We start from the raw sequence: 20,009 nt of genomic DNA, 5'->3' as shown, positions 1-20,009 counted from the left end.
TGTCTGCGTGGGTTTCCTCCCACAATCCAAAGACATGCAGGGATTGACCATGGGAAATTGATGAATGCAGTTTTCCCCTCCCCCCACCTTATCTCAGTCCTAACCCTCGGACTCAGCACCGCCTTCTTGACTGGCAATCTTCTCCCCCCCTGCTCCGCCCCCACCCCCTCTCCGGCCTATCACCCTCACCTTAACCTCCTTCCACCTATCGCATTCCCAGCGCCCCTCCCCCAAGTCCCTCCTCCCTACCTTTTATCTTCGCTGCTTAGCACACCTTCCTCATTCCTGAAGAAGGGCTTATGCCCGAAACGTTGATTCTCCTGCTCCTTGGATGCTGCCTGACCTGCTGCGCTTTTCCAGCAACACATTTTTCAGCTCTGTTATAGGAAACTGCCTGCATATGCTGTTTAGTGTTCAAGAAATGGCATAGATTGGTAATCACCTTTTCAGATGAATTCTGTCTTTTTCTATACTGTTGAGAATGTACAGAAAGTTCTTGGCTGTAGACACCGCGGTTGATTAAAGTGGTTTACAGGAAGCCTTCATTCTGCTTTCCTGCAACAATGCACATTCTTACTTATCCCGGAGGATACAATAACTAGAAATTAAGTTTGGAACACCAAGAACTGTTAGAAAATTTATTATATCAATGTAGAATAGAACTAAATAGTGAATGAGTCCCTAGTTAATATAATTAATTAGTAGAGATTTAAAATAAAATCTCAGTATGAACAATGCTTTTTCTCACAAAGTGCAAATTTTAAACGGCCAACAGATGTTTTTTCATCTTTTTCTACATTAAACACCAAATTAAGAGCTGGTAGCAGACAATATACTCTACCGATCACAAGACAATGTATTATATTCATACCTTATGCCCTCTATGTGCTTGAATCAGCCAAAAACAGCTTGACACTTCATGTGGTTTCATGGAACCTTTATATTCAACTCTACCTATAATTCTGGTTGGTGAAGCAGTCAGCATTTCTCCACATTTAACTGGAAAATGGGCAAAAGAACAACATGCTGAATCATATTAAGTCTTTCAATTCTTTTATATGTAGATAACCAAATAAATAAATTGAAAAGAACACACCAATTATTGTACCAAGATTTTACCAAATTGATACTTAGCACTGAAACCCCGAGAGTGTTTCTGTCCACCCGAGAAAAATGTAATTAACAATTTATTCTGGGAAGAGATCACTGCTGGAGCCGCTTTGCCACAAGCTGGTCCTTTAAGAATTGGTGATCGAATATTGGAACCATCATGAATTTTTAGATGATCTCGATAGCAGCCTATAAATGGTTGAATGTAAAAGAAATCGAATTCCACGATGATCTGTAATGAGGAATAAGATGTCAAATTTATTTTTATTATCTTGGGAATCAGAATATAGAAGACTGATCAGTACACAACTGCAAAAGCAATTTGCACAGTACAAAATAAGAACATTATCCAGGAAAATCAGCAAGTCTGAGTTATTCTGTTATCAATAATGATCAGATGAAGTTAAAATTTTGATGCTCTGAATATAATTAGTAACCAAAATTCCAATTTTCTTGATTGCTTCTCAACTCTGAAACTACAATTTGAGTCAGCCAAAATCCAAATAATCCTCACATTGTAACTTTGTGATGTAGGACTGAAACCAGACGAAGGAACATACCCTATTCTAGGACTCTTAAAGGTAAGACAGCCAAATGTTAAAAAACAAAACACTGAAGTCTAATGTTTATACACTTATACAGTATTACTGACAGAGACACACATTAAGTCTCAAGCAACTCCAACCAACAACCCTGACTATACCTATCAATTGTCCTCAATTATTCTATCTGTTACGTCCATGAAAATTCAATCACATTAATTAGACATGACTTTCCTTTACAAATTCATGCTGACTTTCCTCGAGTATCAATGTGTTTTGAAAATTTATATTATACTTCAGAACTGATTATAACAAATTTCCCACAACAGTTATTAACAGGCCCCAAAGCTCCCTTCCAAGCTTTTAAATAATGGCTAAATGTTGATAATGCTTCAAACCTCTGGTGTAGTTACTGTAAACAGGAAGTTTTGGAGTATGATGGTCAGAATCAACACATTTTTCACTCGTTTCTTTTAGAATCCTGGGAGAAACTTGATCTAAGCATTTTAATTTATCCACTTCCAAATAAGCCAAATCCTTTAACATTTTTTCTGTTACAATGGTTATTCAATCCAATATTTCACATTCTTTCTCATTAATCATCACATTGTAATTGGATCCATCTTTTGTGAACATTACTGCAAAGTATTTCTTAAGAAACTTCTTCATAGAATTTCATAGAATCCCTACAGCGTGGAAACAGGCCCTTTGGCCCAAAAAGTCACATCAACCCTCCAAAAAAATCCCACTCAAACTCATTACTCGACATTTACCCCTGACTAATACACCTAACCTAAACATCCCAGAACACAATGGGCAATTTAGCATGGCCAATTCACCTAACCTGCACATCTTTGGATAGTGGGAGGATACTGGAGCACCCAAAGAAAACCCACGCAGACACGAGGAGAATGTGTAAACTCCAAACAGACAGTCATCCAAAACTAGTTTTGAACAGGGTCCCTGGTGCTGTGAAGCAGCAGTGCTAACCACTGAGCCACCTTGCCACCATGCTATTCTCCATCTCTTTTCATACCACCAGCAGCTTTTCATACTCTGTCTTGGCTATCTTCACGATTTTTTTATAAGCTTTACCTCTCCACTTCTCCTCGGCTCTTTACAGTATTAAGTTTTCAGTATTTGACTTAAGCTTCCCTTTATTTAAAACTTGTCTCAGAATCATATAATGTGGAAGCAAGCCATTTGGCTCAACCGGTCCATACCAACCCTCCAAAGAGTATCCCACCCAGACCCACCCCCTACCCTATCCCTGTAACCCAGCATTCCATTGCTAATCCATTTAACTAACACATCCCCAAAAACTATGATCATTTAGCATGGCCAATCCACCTAACCTGCAAATCTTTGCACTGTGGGACGAAACCTGAGCACCCAGAGGAAACCTACTCAGCACAGGGAGAATGCGCAAACACCACACAGTTGCCTGAGGGTGGAATCTAACTGGAGTCCCTGTCACTGTGAGATAGCAGTGCTAACCACTTCATGCCACTCCTCAGAAGGCTGACCCACTTTTTATGGGCACATGCTCACCCTGAATGCCTCCCATTGCTCTAACATGATTTACCTTTATGTATTTGTTTGCAACCTCTTTTGCCAAGTCATTTCTCAGCATAATAAAATTTAGAACGTTTATTCTGTATCATCTTTGCATTTGCCACGACTATGCTAGATCTAATTGACTTATGATCACTTCAAAACTGATACTCTGCTCATTGTCCATTTCATTCCTTAAAACTGAATCCAATATTGCAGTCCTTACTCCTCATTACCCCACAACCAATTCAACCCCACCACAACAACACCTGCTAGATTCATCACATACCAACTAACAAAATTTTTTGAATGCGATTTATTAACTCTGGGCCCTACATACTTTTACATTGACTGTATGCCAGTTATTATTAGGGTAACTGAAATCTCCCACTCGGGCCTCATTGTTTCTTTCATTTGGCAGACATTTATTGACACACTTGCTTTTCTAATTCCCTCAGACTATTTGAAGATCTTTTCTGATTCCTAGTTCAATGCATGTAGCCTATTTAATGATCCCTGTAAAAGCCGGTCTTTCAACTCCTTTAGCTAGATCCACCATTCAATAAGATCATAGTTGATCTTATTTTGGCCTCAACTGAGCAACCCACCTACTTCTGATACACTATGACTTCTTGATTAATCCAGAATATATCTATATCTGGCTTAGAAGTATTAAATGATCCCACTCTATCGCCTTCTGACGCAAAGAATTCCTAAGTTGCACAACATGCTGAGAGAAAAATATTACCCTAATCTGTCCTAAAAGGGCAACCCCAAATTTTAGAACAGTGCCCTATATCTGCTGACTGACTTACAAGAATAAATTCCTTCTCATTTCAACTGTCTCAAGACTTTTTTGGGATCTTATACACTTCAATCAAGTCACCATCACTCTTCTAAACTCCAGTGAAAACAAATCTAGCCTGTTTAATCTATACTCATAAAACAACCTGCTCAGTCCATGCATCAATGTAGTAAGCCTTCTGCAAACTGGTTCCAATGCATTTACATCCTTCCTTAAATAAGGAGACCAAAACTACACATGGTATCCAAGGTGTTGTCTCACCAATTCCCCTGTAAAACTAAAGTATAACTTTCTTACTTTATGTTCAATCCCCTAATAATGAAAGTGTAGTGATTGGAATGAGGTCAGCCAGATGGATCTCATAGAATGAGTTCCTTGACTGAGGCTGTTAACCTGTCCAATCAGGGAGTCCTGGCTGATAGGTATAAATAGGCGTGTCAGTGGTTCTGCTCACTCAAGGAGCCAGCTCTTAGCTATCTGGGTCAGTGTCATATACTATGCATGTGTAAACAAAGGGTGACTTGGTGACAGGATACTGGCCTTCATGGAATTATTTCAAAAAGATAGCTTTGTGTATCTTGATTACTTACCTTGGCTGCGATCATGTGTCACTCTTCCATAGTTACTCTCCATTTAAGTAAATCTCATTTTTTTCATTCTTCCTGCCAAATTAAACAACTTGATATTTTTCCATAATCCCTCAGGAACAAAGTTTCAAAGAGTCACACCTCTCTGAGGAAACTTGCCACCTCATCGCCTTCTTAAATAGAATACAGTTAAATTTAAATTATGTCCCTTAGTTCTAGCCCCTACATAAGCAAACTTCTTTTCAGCATCTACCCTGTCACATTCCCTCAGGATTGCTGAATAAGATTACCTCTCAGGTTCCTAAACTCCAATGAATATAGGCCCAGTTTGTCCAAACTTTCTACTGAGAAAACATCTTCTGTGTCAGACCATACCCCCAACTCCACTAATCTATTCGAGATATCATTTGTGTAAATCCTCTCCAAGCTGCTTCTTTACATCTTTTCTTTTAAGGGAGCCAAAACCAAATAGAAAATTGCAGATATAGCCTCAAAATATGTTCTATATAACTCTAGCATTCCATTTCTCTTACAGTAAATGAGAACATTTCACTTCTTAATTGCTTGCTATAGTTGCATATTACAATTTTGATTCATATATTGATACACAGAGATCTCTCTTGTGATGATACTATGACTTTAAGAGGTGTATTTTGTCCTGGTTGTTTTGTACAAAGAAAGGTTGAGACAGAGGTGGTGAGTAGTCTACTCCAAGCTTGTGAGGTCTTGGGATTTTTTTAAAAAGTTGGAACAACAGAAGCAGCCTGAATGAGTGAGGACAAGCTTCCACAGAACCAAGACTTTTAGTTTTAACTTTCTGCAGTTGTGGCAGTCTTGAAGCTGGATGCTGAAGACCTTATTCCTCTCTTTTACAGCTCAAAGCTGAGGTTCTCTTCCTGCTGCTGGAGTCGCATGTGAGACAATCTACTTTACTGAATTTACCTTTACCAAGCATGTATTTATGATCTGTACAGGTAGACAATCCTTTATCCGAAGTCCTGAAATTTGAAAAGCTCCAAAGGTGTTTTTTGCGAAGTTTTTGTTTCATTAATAAGGTTGCTTGGTTAACCCAAGTTGAAACCCACTCAATGTGATTCACTCAGATGCGACGTGGGTGTGCGTGACCCAGCACTAGCAGGCCTCGATTCTGTTTCAAGTCCCTGTTTTACTTAGTGAGTCATGCTCCTCCGGTAAGATTTAAAAAAATTTCACCATCCAACTGTCACTTATTCTGAAATTTGAAAAATTCTGAATTCCGAAAACCAGCTGGTCCCAAGTATTTCAGATAAAAGATTGTTCACCCGGTTAAGCCAATTCTTTTCTTTCCTTTTTATATTGTCTGTATTTTATCTGTAGTGTAAAAATAATGTGTTTTGTTTAAAGTTAAGTAGTCTGACCAATTGAATTGCATCTGGAATATAACCTCTTGCACTTACCTTTCAAATAATAAGTTAGACTATCTTCTTAGGGTTTAGTATTCTTGGACTCAAAGGCACTGAGTGGTGAGTTTGTTTTTTTTATTTGAAGTGTTCCATTTGGCAGTGTGCCTTCTGTCGTAATGTATCTATCAGTCACTAAAACTGGAGGGGCGGAAGAAATCACTTCAGGAATTTTATAGAAAGTGAGTAAGGCAACGTTTTTGGAATTGGCAGACAAGCTGGAGCTGGGGTTGCCTTTGTCCTTGTGAAAAGGGGTGCAATTGCAGCAATAGCTCGACAATTGGTGGAGGTTCCATCAGAATAATTGCAAATGGCTAAAATTCAATTGCAAATGAAGCAGCTTGAACATGACAGGAAATGAAACAGATGGAATTACAATTGAAAGCAGAGGAAAAAGAAAGTGAAGGCCCGAGCAGAAGAAAGTTAGAAAGAACTTTGGAAGTTGGAACTGAAAACTCAAAGTTGACTTGAAATGAAGGAGGTGGAGGTGAAAGGTATGAGTACTGTTGAAAACAGTGATGGAGACCTGGTGGAAATATGTTTAAATATGTCCAAGCTATACTAAAGTTTGACAAGAAGAAAGTAGAAGCTGTTTTCATGTTTTGGTTCTGTTCGCCGAGCTGGGAATTTGTGCTGCAGACGTTTTGTCCCCTGTCTAGGTGACATCCTCAGTGCTTGGGAGCCTCCATGTGAAGCGCTTCTGTGATCTTTCCTCCGTCATTTGTAGTGGTTTGAATCTGCCGCTTCCGGTTGTCAGTTCCAGTAGCTGGCACTGACAACCGGAAGCGGCAGATTCAAACCACTACAAATGACGGAGGAAAGATCACAGAAGCGCTTCACAGAAGGCTCCCAAGCACTGAGGATGTCACCTAGACAGGGGATGAAATGTCTGCACCAGAAATTCCCAGCTCGGCGAACAGAACCACAACAACGAGCACCCGAGCTACAAATCTTCGCACAAACTTAAGCTGTTTTCATTTCATTTGAGAAAGTAGATAAACAAATAAAATGGCCAGTGACCATGTGGGCATTGTTGATTCAAACAAAGATGGTAGGCAGAGCTAGTGAGGCATTTGCTTCACTATCATAGGAGGTATCTTTGGAGCATGATGAGCAGAAAAAAGCTATCTTAAGTGCATATGAGCAAGTACCAGAAGCCTCTAGACATTTTAGGAATCTAAGGAGAGAACCTGATCAAATGTACATAGAGTTTCAAACGATCAAAGTAATTTTAAGAAGTAGATAAGGGAATTGAAAATAGATAAAGCACACAATGCTCTTCGAGAGATGATTATTTTGGAGGAATTCAAAAATTGGTTTCCTGAAGTAGCGAGAACTCATGGAAGAGCAGAGAGTTAAGACTGCAAGATTAGCAATGGAAATGGCAGATGTTTATGAATTGGTTCATAAATCAAAGTTTGGCTTCCGACATCAATTTCAATCTCTGAGGGATAGAAATTGGGGAAAAGAGAAATCCTCAGGTGGTAAGGGAAATGGAGATCTCAATGAAGATCGCAGAAGTAGTTTTAAAAAAACTACTGGGTATAAAGGCAACCGAGGAGGCGGAAAGGGAAGTTAAAAAGCTCAGATGTTTGTACTGTAAAAAAGTAGGCCACATGAAGTTGCAGTGTTGGTGGATTAGAAAAAGCACTGGGAAGACGGATGTGGGAAAAACAGGTTAAACCACTGAGTTTTGTTGAAGTGATAAAGGAAAGCATAGTGGAAGCTTAAAAACTGCAAAAGAATGTACAGTTTAATCGGGGGTGGTTGAGAAGCAAGTGCTAGATCTCTTTAAAGCATGTACTTGCATGGGTAAGCTTTATTCATGTATGCTAGGTGGAGTAGATAAAGAAAATAACAGTTTTGATCTGAGAGATGTGATAATTTAGAAGGAGTATTGCCAGGAAAGTGGTAATATGTGGAATTCAGGGTAAGAAGTGGTCAATTATACAAAGTAAGGTTGGACAGTCTGATGAAAAGTGATGGTGGTGGCAGGAGTAGTAGAGAAATTCTCAGTTCCAGAAATACAGTTTATTCTTGGTAATGATATAGCTGGATCGTAGGTGGAAGTGATGCTTACTGCATTTGAAAAGCCAGTGGAAAATCAGGGTACAGGTGTTAAAGGAAGTACAGGGTATATCCTGGGATTTTTTTCTTGACTGTGTTAACAAGTCACAGGTGGAAACAGGAGAAGAAATTTTAAAAAATAAGGAAGTTGGAGTTCAGTTATCAGAACTATGTTTGAGCAAATGGTTCACAAATAAACAAGAACAGGTGAAGGACAAAGTGGATATTTTTAGTTCAGAGAAATTAACTGCATTATAACAGAAAGATGAAAAACTAAAGCAGTTGTATCAAAAAGCATACACAGAAAAAGAATCTGAGTGTATCCTAGAATATTACTGTCTTAAAAATGAAGTCTTGATGAGGAAATGGAGACTATTATATATACGGGCAGATGAGAAATGGGCATAAGTTCATCAAGTTGTATTACTGGCAGATTATACAAAGGAGGTTTATGGGTAGCACATGAATTACCAGTGGGAGGTCATTTGGAAGTAAGGACAAGTCAAGCCAAAATGCAACATTTTTATTGGTCTGGACTGCATAAGGACATTGTTGAACTTTGTCAGACAGTCATATGTGTCAGGTAATTGGAAAATCTCAGGCTGTGACGAAACCAGCACCCTTAAAACCCAATCCCGCATTTGAAAGACCTTGTACAAGTGTCATAATTGACTGCATAGGACCCCTACCTAAAACAAAAGGTGGGAATCGGTATTTGTTGACCATAATGGATGAGTCTACTAGATTTCCAGAGGCCATTCCATGGTGCAATACCACAGCTAAAAGAATTGTTAAAGACTTACTTAGACTTTTTACGAGATACAGGACTACCCACAGAAATACAATTGGATCAAGGATCAAATTTTGTAAGGAAGTTATGGATAGCTTAGGAATAAAATAATTCAAGTCCACTGCATACCATCTAGACAATAGACAATAGGTGCAGGAGGAGGCCATTCTGCCCTTCGAGCCTACACTACCATTCAATATGATCATGGCTGATCATCCTTAATTAGTATCCTGTTCCTGCCTTATCTCTATAACCCTTGATTCCACAATCCTTGAGAGCTCTATCCAACTCTTTCTTAAATGAATCCAGAGACTGGGCCTCCACTGCCCTCTGGGGCAGAGCATTCCACACAGCCACCACTCTCTGGGTGAAGAGGTTTCTCCTCATCTCTGTCCTAAATGGTCTACCCCGTATTTTTAAGCTGTGTCCTCTGGTTCGGCACTCACCCATCAGCGGAAACATGTTTCCTGCCTCCAGACTGTTCAATCCTTTAATAATCTTATATGTCTCAATCAGATCCCCTCTCAGCCTTCTAAACTCAAGGGTATACAAGCCCAGTCACTCAAGTCTTTCAGTGTAAGGTAATCCCGCCAATCCAGGAATTGACCTCTAGAATCGCAGGCAGCATTAGAACAGTGGTATCAAATTTTAAAGATCATGCTAAAGGCTTACAGTCAAGACTATCCAAAGGATTGGGATAAATGAATTATATTTGTACGTTTTGCAATTATGAATGCACTTAATGAATCTACTAAACTCAGTCCATTTGAATTATTTTTGGGCATGAGGTGAGAGGACCACTGAAATTAATTAAAGAGAAATTGATGAATCAAAGTTCAGAGACCACACATTTGGACTATAGTCAAACATTAATGAAAAATAAAATAGGGCCGGTGAGCTCAATATTTAGCATTTGGAAGTAGTCTGGCATGAAATGAATCCGACAGCAGACAAAAAATCAAAAATTCGCAACTTTGTTAGTGGAGATAAAATGTTAGTGTTACTCTAAGTGTTCTACGAACTTTTAAAGATAAAGCTTAGTGGGCCATATTAAATTAAAAGGAAATTGACTGAGGTGAATTATTTGACAAGAACAGAGTGTGAAGAAACAATTTCAGATGATTCTGAATTAGACATTCTTGAAATTAAATTGTACAATGAGGAGCTTCTCAAAAATTGGGATAAATTACTCAGTTACCTTTCAGAGGAAAATCAAAATGACCTAAAAGAATTATTACAATCACATGGGGAGATATGTGGGAATATGCTGGAAAGTACTAATCTGACTATGCATTATGTAGACTAGGCAGTACTGTTCCAATTAAGCAGCATCCTTATAGACTTATCTCTATAAAGTTAGCATAGGTTCTAAAAGAGATTGAATGCATGCTCAGAGCAGAAGAGACCCTGCTCTTGAATTTAGGCCTTCTGGTTCAAAGATAGGGACATTACTGCGTAGAACACAGCACAGTACAATCCCTTTGGCCCTCAATGTTGTGCCGACCCAACTCTAAGATCAGACTAACCTACATACCGTTCATTGTATTATCTTCTGTGTGCCTATCTGAGAATCACTTAAATGTCCCTAATGTATGTGACTTTACTACCACTGCTGGCAGTGCATTCCATGCACTCACCATTCTCTGTGTAAAGAACACACCTCTGACATCTACCCTCAATCTTCCTCCAATCACCTTAAACCTATGCCCCCCCTCATGATAGACATTTCCACCATGGGAAAAAGTCTCTGGCTATCCATTCTATCTGTGGCCCTCATCATCTTGTACACCTCTATCAAGTCACCTCTCATCCTTTTTTGCCCCAATGAGAAAAGCCCTAGCTCCCTCATTCTTTCTTCATAAGACATGCCCTCCAGTCCAGGCAGCATCCTGGTAAATCTCCTCTGCACCCTTTCTAAAGCTTCCACACCCTTCCTATAATGAGGCAACCAAAAATGAACAAAATATTCCAAGTGTGGTCTAACCAGGGCTCCACAGAGCTGCAGCATAACTACTGCACCACAAGAGCTGTCCTGCATGTGCTTTAGTATTTTCTATTCAAACTGTTCATAAATGTTTATAAACTCCACTTCTGGAGCAAGTAGGATTTGAATCCAGGTCTCTAGATTCAGTGGTAAATACATTATCACTGTGTCACAAGAGCCCTTGTGGGCCTATTTATTTTTCTATACGTAATAGTGCTATTGTGCACAACTAAGGGACTTTTCAAACAGTAAAATCACCGTGACTTTTTTTGCATTGTATTTTTTCTTTTAAGTACCACCAGTGTTCATCTCTGCAGCCAACTGAATATTTGAATTGAATGTATTGTCACGTGTACCAAGGCACATAAAATCCATGGGCAATACAAACCATTAAATGTGAAGGGAAGGTAAGGTGGGAGGGAAGGGGTTAAATCAAAACTGAGATGGAGGAGGAAATAAAGCACTGTATCTCCTGTGGTGTCCACCTCTCTCTTAATGGCATTGATGGAAACCGTGCGCTCCCTCTCCAAGAATACCACGTAATGGTGGAAGAGGAGCAGATTATCAGCAAATATGACTGGGTCCTATTTTTCTCATCAACCAGTTCAGAGATGTTATTTTGAATTCTAGAGCAGGTGTGACTTGAACCTGAGCCTCCCAGTCTGGGAAAATAAATGCTACCTCTACGCCACAATAGGAGCCCACCTGGGTTTGCATTATAAGTTTAATCTTTTTTTAAAATATAACCTATTTTTCTAATCAACCTGTTCAGAGATGTAATTCTAAACCTCTGGAGCAGTAAGGACTTGAAGACAGACCTCCTGGCCCAGGAACAGGAACACTACCCCTGTGCCACAAGAGGAACCCAGCTGCATTTGCATTATAAATTTAATTTTTTTAAAGAACATAACCTATATTTTCTAATCCATCTGTTTAGGGATGCAATTCTAAACCTCTGCACAGGTGATTCTTGAACCCGGGCCTCCCAGTCCAGGAATACGAATACTACCACTGCACGACAAGAGGGACCCATCTGGGGTCTGCTGTTTTTTTTATTTAACCTATTGTTCAAATCAACCTGTTCAGAGATGTCATTACACACCTCTGGAGCAGTTTGGACTTGAACCTGCTGGGTCTGCTCTTTTTTTTCCTCTTTTCTTTTATCAATCAGTTCAGAGATATTATACATCTCTGGAGCAGGTGTGACTTGTACAAAGGCCTCCCATTCAGGGGTAGGGATACTACCACTGCACCACAAGAGGGACTCCTAGTTTGCACACTTTTTGTTTGAAACTGGACCTCCCAATCCAGGGGTAGGAACATTATTATTGCACAACAAGAGAGCCCTCTGGATTTGCTTTATTTCCATATATGTATCTATCTATCTTTCTAATAAACGTATTCAGAGATGTTACAATACACCTCTGAGGCAGATGGGTCTTAAACCAGAGCCTCCTGGTCCAGAGGCAGTGGCATTAACACTGTACCAGCAGAACCCATTATTATATAGAATTTTTGATTAAATGAACGTATTTTTCTAATCAACCTGTTCAGAGGTTTTATTGTATACCTCCGGAGTAGGTGGGACTTCAATCTAAGCCAGGAGAAGGTGAGGGCTACAGGTGATGCAGATCAGAGTCGAGGGTGTGGTGCTGGAAAAGCACAGCAGGTGATGAAGGGCTTATGCCTGAAATGTTGATTCTCCTGCTCCTTGGATGCTGTCTGATCTGCAGTTCTTTTCCAGCACCACACTTTTAACTTCTATCCAAGCCACTGTGCCACAAGAAAGTTGTTGTATAGAATTTATGGTGTTTTTCTAATCAATCTGTTCAACGATGTTATTATCCGTCTTTGGAGCAGTTGGGACCTGAATCCACTGGGTCTGCTTCATTTATTTTGGCTCTACTGGGAAGTGTTATCACACACAACTGAATGACCCCATTTGTATGTTTCTCATTTGATTTTTTAAAAATCTAACCTATTTTCTAATCTACCTGTTCAGGAATGTTATGATACAATTCTGGAACCGGTGGGACTTAACCCAGGTCTCAGTCCAAGGGTAGGTATAAGAACTTTATTAGATTACATCTCGAGTATTGTGTGTAGCTTTAGTCTCCTTATCTCAGTAAAGATATTATTTCCACAAAGGTTCATCACACTTGCTCCCAGAATGGCGAGACTATTGTATGAAACAAAATTAGAGCACACTGTGTCTGCATTCTCTAGCAGTTCAAAGAATGAGAGGTGATTTTAATGAATATTATAAAATTCTTAAAAAGAATAGGCAGGGAGACACAGGTAAGACGTTCCCCTTGGTTGGGGGTCTAGATCAGGGGGTACAATTTAAAAAAAGGGGTGATTGCACTTTGATCCAAACTGAGGAGAACTGGTTTTACTCAGAGGGTTGTACACTTTTGGAATCCCATACCACAGAAGACTGTGGAGGCTCAGCCTTTGGATAGTTTAATGGAGAGTCAAGGAGTGTGGTACTGGAAAAGGACAGTCGGTCAGGCAGCATCCAGGGAGCAGGAGACTCAATGTTTTGAGCACAAGTTCTTCATCAGGAATGTGGGAGGGGCCAAAGGGGGCAGAGAGATAATTGGGAAGGGGTGGGGCTGGGGGGAAGGTAAATGGGAATGCAATAGGTAGATGAAGGTGGGGGGTGATGGTTGGAATGGAGAGTGGAGTGGATAGGTGGGAAGGAAGATGGACAGGTAGGACAGTTCAAGACGGTGGTGCCAAGTTGAAGGATTGGATCTGGAATAAGGTGGGGGGAGGGGAGATAAGAAAACTGGCGAAATCAAAATTGATCCAGTGTTGTTGGAGGGTCCCAAGAGGAAGATGAGGTGTTCCTCCTCCAGGCGTCATGTGGCTAAAATTTGGCAGAGGCAGCGGCCCAGGACTTGCATGTCAGGACTTTAATGTAGAGATTGGTGGATTTATGATTACTTGTGGCATACAAGGTAAAGGGATGAGGTAAGTAAAAGGTATTGAAGTGTTCAATTAGCTATGCTTGTATTGATTGGTGGAGCAGGATCAGTGGACTGAATGCTTACTCATGTTCCTATGTTAGAATGATGTTCCGATTTGCAGTGTGGCAAGAATTCTGGGGGTAAAGGTGTTATACCTTGAGCAATTGCCAGGGAAGGGGCTATGAGCCTGTGGGGCCTTACTGGGAATGAAGGAGGAGAGGACCAGGTGGACATGCATCATCTGTTCCGGTTCCCTCTCTCATACTGAACTAGAAAAGTTTATCTATTTCAATCCCAATTTCCACTCTGCTCTCACCTTCACCTCATCTATCTCTGACTCCTCCTTTCCTTTCCTCGACATCTGTTTCAACTTTTGGGGACAGACTAGCCGCCAATATCTACTACAAATGCACTGACTCTCACAGTTACCTTGACTACACATTCTTAGATTTGCTTTCTGGAAAGACTTTATTCCATTCTCCCAGTTCCGCTGTCTCCACTGCATCTGTTCTGATGATACCAACTTCGATAAAGGAACCTTTGAAATGCCCATCTTCTTCCTCAATCAAGGATTCCCCAGCACCGTAGTTAACAGGGCCCTCAGCTGGGTCCAACCCAGCTCCTGCACTTCAGCCTCATGCCTTCTCTTCCTTCCCACAACAGCGATAGGATCCTTTTGTCCTCACCTACTATCCTACTAGCATCCACAGGCAGAGGATTATTAGCCACCATTTCCACCACCTCCAGTGGGATGCCACCACCAGACACATATTCTGCCCCCCTTTCTCAGTCTTCTGCAAGGACCATTACCTCCCTGACACTCTGGTCTTCTCCTCCTTCATTCCCAACACATCCATAGAGCCCCATGGCAGCTTCCCCTGCAACCACGGAAGGTTAACACCTGCCCATTTACTTCCTCCCTCCTCACTATCCTAAGTCCCAAGCACACCTTCCAGGTGAAGCAATGCTTTACTAGCACTTCACTCAGTCTAGTACTCACACTGTGGTTTCCTTTCCACTGGTGAAACGAAGGGCAGAATGGGAGGCTGTTTCACAAAATATCTATACTCTGTTTGCAAAAAAAGCTTTCAGTTGCTTGTCATTTCAACACACTATTATGTTCTCCAGCCAAAATCACTGCCTCAGGCTTGCTGCAGCAAAGCTCAGTGCAAGCTGGAAGAACAGGATCTCATTTCCCGCTGGGCAGTCCTGAAGCATTTTGGACTTAATATTGAGTTCAATAATGTTAGGGCTTGAGCAACTTTTTCCATGCTTTCCCCACCTCCACACACTAGGTCTTGTCATCACGTGGGCTGCTACCAAACACTATCCATTGTCAGCTACTAACAGTCCCCATTAGCAACTATTTATCCCCCCACATTGACCTTTAACCACTGCTTTGTCTGTTTAACTGTATTTTTCTCTTCAGGGATGTCTCTCTACCTAATGTTTACTCTCCCCCTCCATCTTCTGTATAAAATAAATCCTTTTCCTAGTTACCATCATTCTGAAGGGGGGTCACTGGGCTCGAAACGTTAACTCTGATTTCTTGCCACAGATCCTGCTGAGATTATTCAACAATTTCTGTAATTTTTTTCAGATCCACAGTTCTTTCAGTTTTTTTGTAAGGTATGATTTATCTAGTTAGCACACAAAACAATACTTTTCACTGTACCTCGGTTCATGTGACAATAATCAAGTCAAATATTGCAAATGATTCTGGTCCAACACTGTTACCTCTGGCATTCCACTAGTGACAGGTTGTCATCTTGAAAATGCACCCTTGTCTCATCTGTCTGTCTTCAATTTGTTAGCCAATCCCCTATTCATGCAAATTTTACTCTGCCCAATACTGTGGGCTTACATCTTATTAGGTAGCCTAATGTGTGGAATCTTATACTAAATCCACTGCTTCCCCTTTTTCTATCTTGCTTGTTACCTCCTCAAAGAATTCTAATCAATTCATCTGGCATGATTTCCCCTTTGTGAAGCCATGCGGACTCTGCTTCATCATATTATGTATTTCTAAATATTCTGCTATTATATCCTTTATAATACTCTTTTTGCTAATTACTGATATTAAGCTAAATGGCCCTTATTACTTGTTTTTGTTTCCTTTCCTTTCTAAATAAAGGTATTACATTGGCAGTCTTCCAATCCTTTTGGATTTTTCCAGAATCTAATCCAGATTGGAAAGTTACTACTGGTGCATCCACTATCTCTGTAGCTACTGCTTTATGCAAGGTAGAGTAGGAAGAAAATCAGTTTTTCTTCTAATTTCTCAATTAAGTGAACAGTTCAGAGTGTTTTTTTTTTAAGAGTCATAGAATCCTACAGCACGGATACAGACCCTTTGGCCCAAACTGGTCCATGCTGATGCTAACCCTATTGCTCTGTATTTGGTCCATATATTTCTAATCCTTTCCTATCCTTGTATTTGTCCAAATGTCTTTTAAATGTTGTTAATGTAACCGCCTCAATCACTTCCGCTGGCAGCTCATTCCATATGCTTACTGTGGCCGGACAGGCCACTCAAAATGATAAATTTATGATGAACTGGATAAGGTGGACAAGGACTAAAGTTATGCTGGAAAATGAAGCCAACCTTGACTGGTTAGCACTCAGTGGTTAGTACTGCTGCCTTACAGCACCAGGGTCCCAGGTTCGATTCCAGCCTCAGGCGATTATCTGTGTGGAGTTTGCACATTCTCCTTGTATTTGCGTGGGTTTCCTCCGGGTGCTCCAGTTTCCTCTCACAATCCAAAGATGTGTGGGGCAGGTGAATTGGCCATGCTAATTTGCAGAGGGAAATGTGTCTGGATAGGTCGGTGTGGACTGGTTGGGTCGAAGGGCCTGCTTCTACACTGTAGGGAATCTAATCTAATGTGATTGTGTCAATCCACATGCTGCAGAATCCAGACAGGCTGCAGCTGCCCAAACAAACTGATAGCTGCAGACCCTATAATACAACCCGGAATTTGGGTTTGAATAGGTCAATGGAATGTCACCCTCGGAACAATCGGAAACACTGAGGTGGGTATGAGACACAGAAGCACTTCGCAGCCTTATTTGGAGGAAGTTACGTGTACCCAGCACCTCCAGTAATGGACACTTGAGGACCACCTTGCCATCAGCGTGCCAACACCTGGTTGGGTCTGATCGATCAGGGTGATCGAACCTGATCAATCCATTGGAAGATACTCAAGATCCTCCTAAAAGGGCACGAAAACTTTGGAGTATAAGAATCGCTGCAACATCCCCCTCAGGAGCAGTAATTTGAACAGTAACTCTAGAATAACCACCGAAAGAAAAGACACCTCTGAAACCATCTGAAGAAGATCAGAAAACATCACCATATGGAGCCCGGCCAAGTTCTAGTGTAATGATGCATGATCAAAGTTAAAGCATAAGATAGCTGTGTTGTGTTTATCATTAGTTCATAGTGTATTTGTTGTTCTAATATTAATTGTGTCAAGTAAACAAATATTATTGTTTTACAGTTATTAAGAGTCGACTCACAGTTCTTTTATTAGATATAGGAGTTCAAACACAGTATGGCAGGTGCAACAGTACCATATGTTTCTTATACAATTACCACATACCTTATACTCCAAAGGTGCCCTGATTATCCACTTGCAGTTGGCAAAACTAGGATACATGTCTGGGTAGTTTGGAGAGGTGAAAATGCCATCACTTTTAGTGAGTAGGTTTCCACATACCTCTAAGAAAAATCAAGCCAGAACACACAAAATAAAACTATGAAACAATGATAATATATCTTACTGTTAAATTCACATTCCTCAGATATCAGTATGTCAAGTCAGCAGAGCAACACGTTCAGCTATCAGTATATTCATGTAATCATCCACTGTGTATGAAAAACAATGAGCCAATAAAATATTTATTTGATAAAATAATGAAAAAAGCAAGAAAATTCAAAAAATCTACTTGGAAACTATTTCCAGGAGGAAATTGTACTAGTACAGAGGAGAACTTATGTTTTGTGATATTCAGAACTCTTAGAAATCCAAGAGTTAATGGGCAAAGGCTCAAAGCTATCAGCTACAGGTACAGCAAATTAAGGAGAATCAAAATAGTCATGGATGCAAAACAAAGACAAAAATTGATGGAGAAGCTCAGCAGGTTGGTCAGCATTTGTGGGAAGAAAGCAAAGTGAATGTTTTGAGTCCGGTGACTCATCATCAGAACTGTTAAGAACTGGAAAAGAAGTGGTATTTATGCTGAAGCTGAAACTGGGGGAGGAGAGAGTAGATAGGTGGAGGTGGAGCCCAGAGAGAGACACGAAAGGGGTAGGTAGACAAGGAAATTATGGATAGCAGGCCATGATAGAGGAAAAGCTGGGTAAGTGATAATAAGTGTTAAGAGTATGAGAAAATGAGTAAGCTGTACGGAAAGCAACCCATTTACTGTGACAATGGGCCTAAGAATATTGAGAATGGGTGACTGTGCTAAAAGTAACGCATGACATAACAGGACCAAGTATGTGGCTGCAATCAAGACTCTAGAATGATGTGTTACCTCCAGTGTGCCAGGGTCAAGCAGGTCTCTGAGCGTTTGGATGGAATTCTTAAGGGACAGTGAGCAGTCAGAGTTGTTCCACATATTGGTACTGACATCGTAGGTAGGAAAAAGGATGAGGTCCGAAGAGAGATTATAGGGAATTCGGCAAAAGGTTAAAATGTAGGCCCTCAAGGGTATTAATTTGTGGACTATTTCTGGTACCAATTGTTATGGAGAGTAGGAATAGGAGGATGTGGCAGATGAATGCATGGCTTGAGAGCTGGTGCAGGGATTCAGATTCTTGGACCATTGGAATTTCTTCTGGGTAGAGGTGACCTGGACAGGAGGGACAGATTGCACCTGAATTGGAGGGGGACAAATATCCTGGTGGGGAGATTAGCCAGAGGACAGCACAGGAGTTAACAAGAGCAAGTTAAATAGTAAAGGCAGTGTCGATAATCCTACTACGAGACAACAATATTGCAGGAAGCAAGAGAAATCTGGGTTAAACTGCATTTATTTCAAAGCAAGAGAGCTGAGAGTTATGGCAAATGAATCTGGGGCATGGATACGTATATGGGAATGGGATATAATATCTATTACAGAAATATTGCTGAGGGATGGACAGAACTGGCAGCTCAATGTTCCAGGGTAAAGATTCTATAGCTAGCACAGAAGGGGAGGAGAGAGGAGAGGTCTTGTGTTTTTGATTACAGAAAAAATTGCAGTATTTTTTCTTGAGGGTTCATCCACTGAGTTTATATGGGTAGAACTGAGAAACAAAAAGGGGTGGATCACTTTGATAGCATTGCACGAAAGGCAGTCAGTGGGATATTGAGGAGCAAATATGAAGGAGATAGCAGAAAGCTGCAAGAATAATAGGATTGTAGTAGTGGGGGATTTTAACTTCCTAACACTATGGCAGTTTCAGTTGATATCTCGGCCTTTTGGCTCAGAATATGTGTAGTTCCTGAGGACCAGAGGAAGAGATTCTGCTCGAGTGCTGCAGGTTCGACACAGCGGACGTGTGCTGGCGGGGGAGAAACCACGGGGATCGTGTTGGGAGTCGTTGGAGCTGCTGGTGACCATCGCTGGATCGTGATTGGATGTTGGAGGATCATTTGGTTGTGCTGACCTGCTCTTGGTGGATCTTTATGCTGGCTTCGGCCTAACGCCAATTCAGGTACCAGCCAACCTCAGAGCTATGGCCTCAGCAGCCGCTCGCAGCCCAGGCCAGGGCATTCGCAACACAGTCAGGGTGACTGTGAAGGTGGAGCAGCGTACACCAGTTGATCGGACAGTATTTGTTAAGAAGATTTAGCTGGAGTGCTGCGGGTTCGACCCCGGGAAACATTGAGTATGTCAGTATGCTTCGGGCAGGTACCATGAATGAATCCATGAGGAAAGGCATATCACCCTCGTCTACAAGGGGAAGGGGGAGAGAGAGGAACTCAAAAATTGGAGACCAATCTCACTGTTGAATGCAGATTACAAAATTCTGTCAAAGGTTATCGCCAACCGGGTCAGGTCTGCTCTAGGGTCGGTGATTCACCCTGACCAAACCTGTGCTGTGCCGGGCAGGAAGATCGCTGAGAGTCTCGCACTCCTCAGGGATACAATCGCCTACGTGCAGGACAG

General features: G+C 41.0%; 1 protein-coding gene across 1 annotated transcript in view; it reads right to left on the bottom strand.

The window, feature by feature from the left end:
* LOC122558116 (astacin-like metalloendopeptidase) overlaps window positions 1-20,009 on the bottom strand; it is a 200,940-nt gene that overhangs the window by 23,632 nt on the left and 157,299 nt on the right. The window contains exons 10-12 of the mRNA XM_043706434.1: window positions 17,453-17,571; window positions 1,120-1,342; window positions 872-999 (exon numbers count right to left, since the gene is read on the bottom strand). Coding sequence (XP_043562369.1) covers window positions 872-999; window positions 1,120-1,342; window positions 17,453-17,571 — 470 coding nt within the window. The remainder of the gene's footprint in view (window positions 1-871; window positions 1,000-1,119; window positions 1,343-17,452; window positions 17,572-20,009) is intronic.

Source organism: Chiloscyllium plagiosum, chromosome 16 (genome assembly GCF_004010195.1).
Source record: "Chiloscyllium plagiosum isolate BGI_BamShark_2017 chromosome 16, ASM401019v2, whole genome shotgun sequence".
In the NCBI taxonomy this organism is placed as follows: Eukaryota; Metazoa; Chordata; class Chondrichthyes; order Orectolobiformes; family Hemiscylliidae; genus Chiloscyllium; species Chiloscyllium plagiosum.
Note: the sequence above shows the minus strand (reverse complement) of the source record. Positions and strands in the feature narration are given on the sequence as shown.